At 44.4% G+C, this 14540-nt stretch overlaps 1 protein-coding gene across 1 annotated transcript in view; it reads left to right on the forward strand.

Annotated features, from left to right (window-relative positions):
* Positions 1-14540, forward strand: part of PLCB2 (phospholipase C beta 2) — a 573513-nt gene that overhangs the window by 278120 nt on the left and 280853 nt on the right. The window contains exon 11 of the mRNA XM_085626894.1: positions 8130-8287. Coding sequence (XP_085483020.1) covers positions 8130-8287 — 158 coding nt within the window. The remainder of the gene's footprint in view (positions 1-8129; positions 8288-14540) is intronic.

Below are 14540 nucleotides of genomic sequence, written 5' to 3' on the forward strand. Positions count from 1 at the left end.
TCATTTAAGTCCTGATAACGTCCCATTAGTGAGGATTAACGACGTTGGTGATAGAATAATTCCCAACGCGGACTGCAGACCAGCACTGATCTTGGCTGCGCACGAGGGGTTGGCGTCAGCCCACGCCGGTGTGTCAGCTACAATATCTCTGCTACAACAACGTTACTGGTGGTTTGGTTTATATAAACAAGCGCGCGCTTATGTTCTTGATTGTGACATTTGCCAACAGATTAAACCTTCTACTGTTGCGCGCCCACCACTGACACAGCTGTACATCTCTAATAAGCCATTTGGTTGTGTTTATTTAGATCACTGCGGTCCTTTTTCTTCTGATACTGCGTACAAGTACATCTTGGTTGCAGTGGATTCGTGCACACGTTTTCTATGGGTATGGCCACAAAGGAGTGCTGACTCGCGGACTGTCATCAGGGATTTGCGTGTCTTTGTGGGAACTTTTGCGTGTGGTACCTTCCATTCTGATCAGGGCCCTGCGTTCGCCTCTAAGGCTTACAAGGAGGCTATGAAAACTTTGGGGGTCCTAGTCAAATTTTCGTCTCCCTACCGACCTCAGGGTAATAGTGTGGTGGAGCGAATGAACCGTGACTTAAAGCAATCATTGACAGCACGTGTTTTAGGCACAGGCCGAAACTGGCTAGCCCATTTGTATAACGTCCAACGTGCACTAAATAATCTCCCTAGAAGGTCTCTGGGTGGGCGGACCCCGTACATGATGCTCTTCGGAATCAGAATGTTTGTTCCAGACCTTGATGGTCTAGACATTGCGGCGTCGACCGCACCCTTTGACGTAGATGATCACTGTGCTGTTTTGCAGACTCTACAAGAAGCCAGAGACTCTCTTTCGAAAGAACATTTGCCCTCCACGTCTGAAGCTGAGGTTCAGATTCCGGTAGTCGGCTGGCTACCCCGAGTTGGTGATCTGGTCCGTGAGAAGGTGGAGAACAAGAAGGAGTTCGGCCCCTCTTTTCGTGCACCAGTTCCAGTGCTTGGAGTGCAGGGTACAAGAACAGTCATTTTACCTCCACTTCCTGGTCGCAAAGAAAACAGGTACATCTCTATTGACAATGTCAAACTTCAGCGAGTGGCCGATACTTCTTAGTATGACTCCGGCAATTTCATGCCAGACAATGCAAAGAAATTCAATGATGGTTCCTGCTTCTACCACCTTGTCTGATGTTGCAATCGAGATGCATTCAGTTACTGATCCCTTGCTGATACCACCGGCCGGTGGTTTGCCCGATGAGACTGAGTACGCTTATCCTACACGTGGACCTTCGCCTGTTTTACAATCTACAGCACTTGGCCAGTCCCGTTTTTCCTTTGACACTAACTCTTTGCCCTCAACTCCCCCACCAAACATTGCTGTTTTTGTGAGCTGGTTTAAGAAACATTTTTTGATAGCTCCTTGGACATACATCTGGGTGATGCTTTTTGGTATTTTTTTGTTTATGTCCATTGGATTTGTTGTAGTTTTCTTCCGTTTGGTGGATGGCCATTATCTCAAAGAGAGATCGACAATTAGACTTATCAATGGAACTTTGGTTCCCCACTCCTCATCGCACATCATGAAAAGGGACCAGACTTTTGTGAATATTACTGCCTGGCCCGTCATGGATGGAATCGCATGGGATGCAGTTAAATTTCAAATTCATGGGCCTACAGAGGTCATTAATGTGCCTAATGTATTTCGTGTTTCTATGGGTGATGTAGTTAAACAGAACATACGTTCTGATGATTGGGATGTACACGCCATTGAAGCACTGTTTTCAGATTTGAAATATTATGCCGCCTTTGATGCTGAGGATTTGTATGAAAATGCGGCTAATTATGCGGAACAGTATTGTTTTCAACATTATGGCAATCACTTCCTGCATAAATCGAATTCGTTTGCTCCATATTGAGAAATTGGAGCCGTTACCTTTTTCTGTTGCGGAAGTCGACTCCGCTGTGTGGCTATTACACGGATTGATAAGTCTACCGTTTGCGCTTTTTAAGTTTACCTCTTGTATGAAACACTATGCTCTGGGTAGATATGAACAGCTGGGTACCGCTTTCATACATGAAGTCTGGTCCCTCCCCTTTACGTATAGATGTACAAGGGACGGTACTGAGGTTTATCTGAAGGGTGAAGAATGTACAACGTCACCTGATCATTCTGTTGTGTGTAGGCACATTCAATTGCACGGTGCTTGTAATGTACACGCTCCGAATTTGGCCTGCGTCCTCAAAGGTATCCCGGTACCAGTGATTACGCCATCTTTCACGCTGCTTGCAAACGGTAGTTATTTAATTTTAAACAATGAAGCTTGCTGCGGGATGTTAGTAGGGATCCCGTATATAGTAACTGTAACACAGAGGGTTGTCTGCTGCAATAACGTCCTGTTTCCACCCCCGCATGGGAGGCTGGATGCTTCTATCTGGCCTTCAATTCCAACCTTGAAAGCAGAGTTCGACAAGATGAGCAGAATAAGAGCGCTATTGTCCCAAAAGGAGGTGCCATTGACTTCCTCCCGGGAAACATTTGTCCTTCACGTAGCAAATACGCGCACCGAGGTACAGGCGCTTTTGAATACTGACCTCCCCCTGCATTTTGGAGCTTTGATCCAAACAATTTTCAATGCCTCGTCCACGACTGGCCTGGCTCATTTTTTTAAACTTGTGGGCTCGGGCCTCGTGACCTCTTTCCAAACTATTTTTGGTGTGATTCCGGCATTTTTTCATTCTATTTTCTCCAGCGTCTTTGGAGGTGTCCCGTTAATTCTGGCTCTAGTGGCAGGTGTGCTACTTTTACTTTTCATCTTGCGGAATGGATGCTCTTTCTGTGCCACACGTCAGCCTGTCCCGTCTGCAGCTTCTTCGTGACAGGATGCTTGATTACTATGGTGTCCTGCCGTTGGCGACTTTGAGCCTGGCATATGGATTATCCTTCCGGTATTCCTACTTCACCTGCGTGCAACCTGTCTTCCACTGCCTAGATTGTCCCTTTGAATGGCCTATGGATTTGTGCTTAACCAACATGGTGTCTCCGGACCAGGTTTTTGATCGACTGAGGAGGCCCTTAGAGTCTCACGAGTCTGCCTGTTCTGGTGTTCGGATTATGGCCTGCGGTGCGGCGCATGGTATCCTGGGTAATTGGGACGTCGTGAGAGCGGCATATGACTTCTTGGATATGAGTTACTTGGAAGTACACGCTGGTTGCCCTCTGATGGTGCTAGAGGCTCCGCTGATGGAAGAACACGTATGTTCCTTTTCTTTACTTAACTGGATGGCTGAAACCTTCAGTGGCCGTGCCAATGATTTTCTGCTGGAAGCAGTGGCCACATATGCTGCATATACTTTCATGGATTGAGTGAACTTTTGTCCACTGTGTTTTCCTCACGTGTCTTGAACTGTCCCTATACGTCTGCACTTCTGCCCGGTGAGGCGTTTTTTCATTTTTCACCTCCCACGGCACGTTTGAGGTTTTTTGTTTTTTCTATCCATTTTTTGGTTTTTTTTCCTGTTCGAACTTTGCCTGAACTGACCAGTTCTTTTTAAATTGGATACGCCTTGTTCTGCTCTGTCGCGCTTGAACTCTGCGTTCTCTCTTTTCTTGCATACTAAGTAGTGCTTCGATCAAGGGGGCATGTAGTAAGGACTCCCTTAATACGTACATACATTGTTAAGTTAGCATAACCACGTCAGAAGTTAGAAAGCCATCTTGCTGCTTTTGCACACGACACTGCGTTCACATGTTATTGCTTAAACGAACTGCTGACTCGAGTTTTGCCTCACACGAGAGCAATCTGTTGTTACCATCCCGAGCTCTGCGAAGCGACCTTGGTCTGCACACGATGTGACAAACAGTCTGTGTTGTTAGACAATGCATGTTTTCCACTCTAGGTTGATCGACCCACTATTTAGTCATTACACACGAGCAGCTGCACATACCTGAAAGTTGGTGCTTTTAAATATCACGGACATCATGTTTATTATTCAGACCGAAGACGAGCCTTCCTGCGAGAAGACTCCTGATGCTCCTGTGATGTGATTTCACTAAGCTGATCTTTGAGGTATGGGGTCCCCTATTCAAGCCTAAGAGACCTTCTGTTAGACTAATAATAATATTAGCTTCTTAGTAAAGGGAAAGTGGTAGTATCCACTGTCATTATAACATGATCACCCCTTTTATATTCTATGGAATTGTAACTATGTTGATGGTTTTGATTTTAATCATTTGTCTGCTTGTATTAGCCAAAGTACTGCATATTAGGACACGTGGTCTATAAAAATAAACTCTTTTTATTTTCACCGTGTCTCTGTTGATTCTTGTTGTGGACTGATGTGAGAATAATATACGAACAGGTATTTCCGATTCCCACCATTCCTGAGTATGTACTGAGTCGCGTGTTCTGGGTTGTCTTTTCATTGGGACCTCCGAGCTAAATCTCGGATAACGAATGGGACACTTATGCTAGCCGGATACTGGGTTCTGGGTTCTGAGGTGAGTTTCTGGTACACCACAACTCACTTAGGTCCTGGGGTTCTACGCATAGTTCTGTGTATAAGCAGAATCCCTGCAACAGGGTTGATAGTGACCATGCGGATGGCATGTTCGGCATTCACGTAGAAAGGATAAGGGGTAGCTGGGGTAGAGTTGTAGTCCCTGAGGATGGCACGGATTTCCATTTCAGTGAGGTTTAGTGGGCTTGGAGTGGCAAGGGTAGAGTTGTAGGAGAGGACAAGAGCAAGGGTTTCTTCTTCTGGGAAGTGGCATGGTTGCTTATGAGGGCGAAGATGTCTCAAGGCTAGCGGAAGAGGTTGTTTAGGGAGCTCTGTCAAATGCGGGGGGTGGAGTTTGGCGAGGGAGAGTTCAGCGAGGTGAAGGAGGTTCATTAGTTCCAAGATGGAAATATGAATGCTCTGGGTTAGTTTGACAGCTCTGAAGTGCAGGGAAACCATGTCCCTATCAGGTTGAGGCGTTAGAGGTCGGGGGGCAGTGGTTCGGGAGTCGTTCTGTCGGCATGTATAGGTGATAGGGAGGAAGGACTAGTATGGCCTGCGTTGTAGGTCATTGGATCTACGCTGGAGCCCCTTTGCGGGTTGGGTTGAGGACTGGAAGGGTGAGCACGACCTGTATCGTAGGTCTTTGGGGGCGTACTGGTGGCATAGTCTACTTGGGGGGCTAGTGGGGGGGACCAAAGGTTTGGGGGTCTGTTGGCAAGCCCGGGTTCCGTGCTGGAGTGGTTAGGGGGGACTGTGTTGGAAGACCTTAGAGGGGTTTGTGAGTGGCTAACTACGCTGGATAGGCTGGATGAGATCTCATCGGAGAGGGAGTTGGTTACCCTGCCAGTGTTGTGCATGTGGTTTCTGAGGAGGGTAAAAAGGTCTGCAAATTTATCCAGGTTTTTGATTGAGGCTTGGATCAAGACAATGCCATTTTTGTAAAGAGTGATGGTGAGGTCAGCTCGCAGGGTAGGAGAGGGTGCTATTGTTAGCTTAGTGCCGTATGGAATGTTCTTTGTTGCACTTACATTGAGGAGGTGGGCAAAGGTTTTGCTCCAGGCAGAGGTTCTTCTAGAGTAGAAGATGAGGTCATTAATGACTGTGCAGTTGTCCGCGCTGTAACGTAGGTCAGAGATCAATGTCTCAGGGTGCCTTTTCAGGGTGGAGTGCTTGAAGGATTTTGTAGTGGTTTTGGAGAGGTTGGGGGGTAGACCAGAGTGTAAGAGTTTACCCCCATAGCAGATAGGCCAGGGCTTCCCATGCTGGCTCGGGTGGGCTACTCAAGGACCAATAGGGACAGTTATGCACCAGAGTGGGCTGCCCACCGTGCGGGAAACTGAATTGTAATGTGTCAGTATCACGGGAGAGCGCATTATTAGCGTAAGAGCCTGGTTGGTAGCTCTCGAAAGAATATCTAGCGAGGATGAGGATAATTGGTTGGCAGCTCTCGAGGAATAACTAGTGAGGGTGAGGATAATCAGGTTGTCTTAGGGGTTCCGCCATTTTGAGGTCAGGCAATGGAAGGTGATTGTAGTGTCTTCATACTGTCGCCATTTTAGGGTCAGGCAATGAGCAGTCTGTCAGATATATGGCTACTGTGGAGATACCGACAATAAATCACGACTCTGATGGTTATAAACAGTATAGATTTCCAAAGACGCTAACTGCTCATCAGGATATTCCGAAGCTTCTTTATGAACCTTCATATTAGAACCAAGAGCCTGCATGTAAATGAACAATTATGGCTTCACAAAAACCCGTCGGCTTCCATTGTTAAAGATGAGATGTTTCCTTTTCTGGCTGCCATTTCTGTCAAATCCTGTCTATTGATGTGCCAGCTAGATTGGCATGCTTTATGAGACAGTATACCTTATGTGACAGTGTAAACATGAAAAGGGCCAGATAGGGAAGCAAAATTGTTCTTGGCAAAACCTCACACTGAGTGAGCCAAAGAAGAAAGTGAGTTCAGCCAAAGGGATCTGGTGACATACCTTCTGACCAACAGGACATTTTTTGGAACGTATCATCAAAAGGTTTTACAGGAAATTCTGAAGGAGAACTAATGAATTAAGGCAGTTATGTAGAGCTTGTCAAAAATAAAAGAAGCAGATTCGAGAATGTGCCTAGAAGGGCACAGTGTACCTAACAGCAGAAACTGGATACAAAGCATGCGTCTATTAGTGTCACATGAGAAGAAGCTCCCACCTGTTACATGAAAATAATGTCCATAAAGAATTATACGGCAGGAAAAATAAATAGTGTGCCAGGACACAATGTCCATTACTTTTACTGTGCCATTCAGTTACCCTTGAAACAGCCATGAAAGAAAGTCAGATACTATCAGAATTATTGCTTTTTATTAGTTATATTGTTGCCAAATCAGATGCAGTGGAGCTTCCAGTGTATTCCTGGGTATTGTTCAAGTATTTTAGGATGTAGCCATTGTGTTAATGAGTACTGCTCAACAATTCTAAAAGGTCTCAAATAAATTGTCACTAATAATTGCAAAGGGCCAGAGGTGCTGCTCAGATTTGCAAAATACTGCTCTGCCAGCCTGTGAGAGGGAATTGCAAGTGCTAAAATTAGGTCAGCCCTGCTTATTCTACAGAGAACTGATGTCAGGCCCGGACTGCCCGCTTTTCTTTCTACCAGGCATTTCCCCCGTGGAGCCTTTTGAGGCTGGTTTTAGGTTGGGAGCCTCCTGCAGGAGCCTCTGTCACTTACTCCAGCTTCCTCAGATGATTACAGCAGGTGGGGTGGAGTGGAGAGAGAGAAGAGAGAGATCAGAGAATGGGGAGGAAGGGAGAAAAACTTTTCTAGGGCTGCTTTCAGGTGCCAGCCCAGCCTTAGCAATCTTCTCTATGCCTAGGGCTCTTCACTGTACAAGATGGGTGATCAAGGTATCAGAGATGATGCTCAAAGTGCTAGGACTGATGCAGGTTACCTGTAACCTTCAGATTACTGAGCTATCTGGATTATACCCTCAGATAGTAGAGTCACTCTGTAGGTTACAGATAATGTGATGATGCCAGTGCACACAGAATAAAAAACACATATTGCTATGCCTCCTTCCACATTATTGTACTAGTTTACACATTGTACTGTCATGTAATGCAGACAGTGTCAGTCCGGTTTTTATTACACTTCAATGCCTCGCCTAGTTTGCTACCACTCTCCCAGAGTACATACAAGACCACTGCCCTGGTTTGTCAGAGGTTAGGTTCTATCTTTATGATGAGTGGTGGTCCAAACTATGATACTTTCTAAAAACCCGGAGATCTCAATGTCTCCTAGAGCTGCTCCACCTGATATTTGAAAAACGAGTCAATGTTTGACTGACACACCCTATCCCTGATGTGAGCGTCTACCACATCAAAAGCAGTCCAGTGCATTGAGTGCAGTAAAATGTCCAAACAGCTTGGTAAAACAATGGGAGGCTAACTAGATTTATTTTTCAGACACCCTACATTAGCTTAGTTCTAGAAGGTCTCTCTGGATGTCCTATGGTGACGTATTTGTTCAAATATTTGAAGCTTTTAAGCACAAAAGATAATTTTTTTTGTACATTGGTCATAATTAGTAACCTCTGTGTCTTTCCTATCTCACCTCTTACCACACCAATCTAGCTGGCCAGTTTTCTGGAATTTCCTCTCCTGAGATGTACCGACAGACACTCCTTTCTGGATGCCGCTGCGTGGAACTGGACTGCTGGAAGGGAAAACCACCTGAAGAAGAACCCATTATAACCCACGGCTACACCATGACCACTGAAATTCTATTCAAGGTACGAGGACTGTGTTTTACTCCAATACAGCTTTCATAAACAACATTATTTGGCTCTCAAGCCTCTTCTCCTTCAGGCCATCCTCCAAGCCGCTGCCTGCCTGAACCTAGGACAAGGCAGGTGCGACCATATTAACTTCACCCCTAGAGTATCTGTCCTGGCTCATGTTCCCAGCGTGCATCAATCAGATGGGGAAAAAAAGAACCACTGATCAAAGCTGCAAAAACCAGGGCCCAGTTTTACTATGGACTTACGTTGCCCTTGCATCACACAAGGCGACGCAAGGCAGCATAAGCCCTTAAGTCAGATTTACTCAGCCACCTTGCATGGCCCTGCGTGGCTTAGTAAATGTAGAGTTACCAAGGCAGTGAAAGTTGCTGTCTTGCGTTACTCTGCTTTGGGACGGAGTTCCATGGGTACAGTGTGGGCGTTTCTATGCATCCACCCATGGACTGTAGAGTAGTCCCAGGTTTACTAAGCATAGTAAACCTGGGAATGCATCAAAATAATAGCCATCCCATCAGAGGTGTAACGAGGAGAAATATATTTATTTCTGTTTGTTATTCCATCTTTGCACGTGTGCCACATTCTGCAGCACGCATAAACAGATGAAAATGCCTTTAAGGGTTGTTTTTGTGCAGGAAGATGTCCCTTCATGCACAAAAACAATCCTTCCTGTAAAGCAGGCACACTTGCACCATGGCGCAAAGATGACTGCATTGGCGCAAGGCAGCACTCAGTGCACCTGCGCACAGTGAGAGTAGGAAAGTATGGCGCATTCTTGCTCTTTCCATGTGACGCAGTGCAGCAAGTTGTCTTGCTGCATTGCACCAAATGTTAATAAATCTGGGCCCTGATGTCCTTCTTTGAGTGCGAAGTGATCAAGACCTTGGTGGAGGTAGCAGAAAAGTCAGAGGTGTATTTGGGTACACCAACTGCCCAAAAAATCTACTTTTATCTCTATTTGTAGTCTTAAGCCCTGATCAAATGTACAAAATGGCTGTTAAGCTGAAAACATTGACTTTCCTGGTTAAATCCTGTTCAGCTAACGTGATAAAAGATACAAAAAACAATGGTTTGCAATGTCACCCAAGTAATTACCAATCACAGTGATTAACTCAAGCGATCGGCCAAACAGTTTTTCATTTTTCTAAACAAGATGCCCTAAGCTCAGCCTAGGCACTGCCCAGATACATATACTAAGCCATTGCCTCTCACTCATGAAACCCAACAAGACAAAACCATTCTGTGCTTGCTTGTAATCCTGTCTAGAGGAGCTCTTTCCAGGCAAATCAAGCTGGGCGGTTTCTACAGGACTTAGACTGATTTTGATCCAGCTGACATCAACCACAAGGTTCACAGTGGGAATAAAAATAGTGGACTGGAATGTAATTCTGAGTCATTACCAGTAGTATCATTTCACTTATTATTTTTATTTTGTATTTGTTTTTTAACAGTAATACTGCCGGCATCAAGCTCTCCAACTAGATATGAAATATTACAATATTTAGGACTGGTTGCATTAAACTGTTAAATAATGAAGCCAATCAAATTTTATGAAATAGTCACAGTAGTTCTAAATCATTGGTAATTTATAATGAATTTCCATTGGGTGTTATTTTCGTGTTTGCTAGTCATTCCGAAATCCTGACTGGAAATTATTATTAAGAGGTTTGACAAGTCTTTCACAACAACATAAACTTGTCATGGTAAGAATGTATGGATAAGGTACAATACCACTACCCCATATTCAAATAAAATCAGGGATCCGCTTATTTAAGAATTCAGTTGCAACTTTAATTGCACTCAACAACACTAAAATTTGGCACTACTATATTAATAACATGGATCCCGGACAGAGGGCATAGTAGTAAAAGCAAAGCGTACATAGAATTTTAAATAAGATAATCTTCTAAATAGTTAGGAACTGAGCAAACAAAGTTCTCCCTGCTCAGAGAGCTCTCTAAAGCTAGTTTCATGCATTATCTCAAATAGCGCACCAATGCCTGGGTTGCACCCATTCCTGCAATGAAGTAGAGGTCATAGAATTCAGATCTCCCTGTAAGGATGTCTAGAGAAGCTGTGTAGGTGGACAAACCTCCATAATGGGTTTGAAGCTGGGAAAAAGAGGTTTTAGGGTAAAGTAATTGAAAGAGGGAACACAATACATATGTTGGAGGACACCACAAGAGACCCCTTGACACTTGCACTGTGGCTAACATAGAAGATCGGCTACTGAGGCTAGATAAAGCCTTATGACAATGAATTGCACAGAGTATATTACATGACAGTCAAATCATAAATATGAGAACAAATAAAAGTCTCAGCGGACTCACAAACACTTCTGAAGCTATTGCTATGACAAATCCCGTAGGTACAAGGAAGCACTGGAAACCCAGAATCACCAAGGGGGTAAGAAGACATGTAGCCTATCTAAGGTAGTGTAACACATAAATCCTAAGTTCACTGGGAACAGAATACAAAAGCATGGATATAACAATAACAGCAGCAAGTGAACTGAGGAACTTGAAGCAGCTAGAGAAAAAGCAATAAAGGTGCAGGACACAATATGGGCCGAATTTAGCAAGAGTGGGAGCCATTCAACACAGTGAGGTTGCTAGCACCATCCTCCTAGTTTATCCTTTTTATAGTCACCTATGTTCTTACTTCACCTGCCCTGACCGAGAATTGTCTGTTCATGACCTTGTGTGTGTTAAATGGTCTTCATTGGTTTCCAGTTCTTTCCCATATTTTATTAAATAAAACTGTATATTTTATCACCAGTGTGCTTTTCCTTGTCTTCCCCTTGATGATAGTACCTCCTCCCCTGAAATGACTCTGCCTTCTTGCCTTTTCTTTTCTTCGTAAGGATGAGCTACTTGAAATGCATTTACTAATCCTGGGGAATTAACAAATGATTCTACTCCTAACACCTTTCTGAATATCATTCCCCTTCCATGCTATAAGATACTGCAGGGTACTGTGTATATTCTTGAGTCATGGCTAGCTACAGCTTCATATTCCGGTGACTCATCTAGATAAACTGGTGTTGGTGCTTTGATGGTGGTGCTGTAGTGGTGTTGATGTGGATGCCTTTACCCTAAATATATTTATACTTCTGGATCTAGCTTTCATCTGTTATCAAGGCTAAACATAAGGCAGAAGTTCTTATCAGCTGTGTGATCTTAAAGGGCCCCACAACTCTGGGGGTAAACTTGGGTCAGACACTGGAATGGATGGGTGTGATGTAAAGAGCTATCATGTATCCGCCACTTTGTAACTAAGGGTATTCCTTCTGTGATGGTTAAGATATTTCTTGTAATCCTTCTTCGTTTTTAAAAGATTTGAATTACCCAATCTGTGTGTGTGTGTGGTAAAGCTTTTTAAGTAGAGATGTCACAGAGGGCACTGAAGAAATAGAAAATGTGGAAGGTTATAACCTTACGTAAAACCTGAGATCCAACAAAAGGATGATCAACTGAAGACACCATTAATTGTATGCCAATTTCTCTAGGGACCCCCAAGATGCAGAGTCCTTTGGATTCTCCATCACAAAGCATTGCAAACACTGTTCCAGGGATTGGTTCAGCCCTTCTGTCTGCCCATCTTTTTGAGGATGGTAACTGGTGAGCTTATTATTTACTGTGCCTAAAGATTGCAGCAATGTATTCCAGCATTTGGCTATGAACTGTGATTAGGCCTGGGCAGAGCTCAAGGATTTCTACTTAGCGGAATTCAGCAAAGTTCCAAAAAGCTCTTTCAAATTCCATGAAGCTAACCTAGCAGGCAAAGTTCTATTTTGCAATGCTAACACTCAATCAAATAAATAAATAATCTCAATTAAAGGGCGGCAAACATCGAAATTACGACTTTTCACCACTAGATGACAGGGTTGAGCTATTTAATGTTGAACACTGTAACGAGATGTAAAGCAAACAAAGTTTTGCATTTGTAATTGTGCTAAAAACACCCTTGGCACCCTTGACTGTAGATCCGCTGACGCCCGGTGCTGCTTCTGGCACCCATAAAAACCAGAACAGAGGTGCCATTGTTACCCTCCTCTGTGCCATGGCACTGGAGATGCCCACACGGGCCCAATCCTCACTGGGCACCAAGGGAGACTTGGCCCACACGGGCAGCCACACTACCGCACCTACTGATGCAAGGCACGAGATGCAGAGATCCAGGCTTCACCCACCCTTTGTCAGGAGCACCAAGGCCACTACTGCTCCAAGGACCCTTGTGCACCAGGCACTCAGCGACACTGCTGCATGAGGGCTGTGCCATGGCACTGCCACCGGACATGCACTGAGGCCTCATGCCCATGTCTATAATGTTTAGTGAGGTGTCTATAATGTTTAGTAAGGTGGGGGAGTACCTCTCTTATCCTACGGAAGCACCTCCAAGAACGAAATTAAAATATTCAAGAAAGTACTTGTTTCTAATAGCTTGCTCACCGATGACTAATCTTTCACAACCTGCTGCAGAGTGCTGAATCACAGATTGTCATCAGACCTGAAGTTTCCAAGATTGAAATACCTAGCCTAAAAAGCATGCATGCGCAAGCCACCCTCCAGTCCCAGCTCTGTAACCAAAGCAACAAGTTGCAACCCATGTCACGAGTCAGGAAGACATCATCTAGCAGACTTTCATGTAAAGAAAGGCGACCATCCTAAAATGGTGGCAGATAATACTATTAAGTAGGGGTCAAAGCAGGCGCGCCAGTAAACTCCGCTCCACTGGAGTGTAGACCAAGCATTTTACTGAACTTCTCACTCCCAAGCGTAGCACGGAGTGGCAAAAATCCACAGGCAGAGCAGAGTTCACCGCCCACACTTAATTGTGATCCGCTGCCTAACAATCCCATTCCATAAATTGTCAGCTAACTCTGGGAATTTGGGTAACAGCCTAAGTGACAACTGTTTAGTTAAATAATCAACCACAACTATCACCGTGGTGTATGAGTGAGATAGGGGCAAGTCAACATCAAAGTCCATTGGAATGTTTGCAAAAGGACAGAAAGACGTGGGCAAGGGTCTTCAACTGGCCTCCGATTTTCACTCTTAACTTGTGCACAAACACTACTTGCTTTGACATCCTTCCAAACTGTAGGTCACCAAAACTTTAATTGAGCAAACTCAAAAGTCTTGGTAACCCCTATATGGCCTGCTACCTGGGAGTCCTGGGCACATGGAAAAATTAGTCTTTGATGCTTATTCTCTAGAACAGCAATTAAATTTTCATGGAACAACAGACCTTGTCTCTTAACTTGCTGACTTGGTGCTTGATTTAACCATCCTTTCTCATCTAATGTAGTTTCTGCCATCTCTGATCTATTGAAAACATGTGCCCCCACTAATTCCTGATGATTGGAACACCAGAATCTCCCATTCAGTTTCTTCTTGCATTTCAACTGAACAAGAAAGAGCATCAGCCTTCCCATGCCTTTTCCTGGATGATAGGATACCCCATAGTGAAATCTAGAGCAAAAGAAAGTTCATCTGACATGCCTAGCATTACTATATCTGATAGGTTTCACAAATCCTAAATTCTTATAATCAGTCCAGATTGTTACCTTATGTTTGGCCCCTTTTAGATATACTAGCATTGATTGAAAGCATCCTTAATAGCTAGTAACTTCCGATCATAAAAGGTGTAATTTGGAAAAAGGCTATCGTAAAACCTCTTATGAAAAAGCAGAATAAATCGCCAACGGATCTGACCAATATGCGCCCCATTTCACTCCTGCCTGTTCTAGGAAAGATCACTGAACGGATGGTGCATTCGGAGCTAAAAGCATTTGTGGAGAACCACAACATCTTGCATCCCCAACAATCTGGGTTTCGCTCCGGCCACTCCACTGAAACGGCTCTGGTAGAACTCTCTGACTCCATCAAGTTCCTGCAGGATGAGGGAAAGCAGGCCGTCCTCATCCTGCTCGATCTAACAGCAGCTTTTGACACCATCTCTCATGTCATCTTGAATGACAGGCTGCGAGAGATTGGTGTGACAGATACAGCTTTGGCATGGGTCAAATCTTTCCTGTCCAATAGGTCCCAGTCTGTATCTTTGGGTCACTACCTATCCAGCGAAAAAACTATTACATCCGGAGTACCGCAGGGATCCATATTAAGTCCACTTCTTTTTAACATCTATATGGCACCCCTCCTCGCTGTGATAGAGTCACACGGGATCCTTGTTACGTCATATGCCGACGACACTCAATTGGTCGTCTCCATAGACAAAAACCGCA

Source organism: Triturus cristatus, chromosome 9, assembly GCF_964204655.1.
Source record: "Triturus cristatus chromosome 9, aTriCri1.1, whole genome shotgun sequence".
Lineage (NCBI taxonomy): Eukaryota > Metazoa > Chordata > Amphibia > Caudata > Salamandridae > Triturus > Triturus cristatus.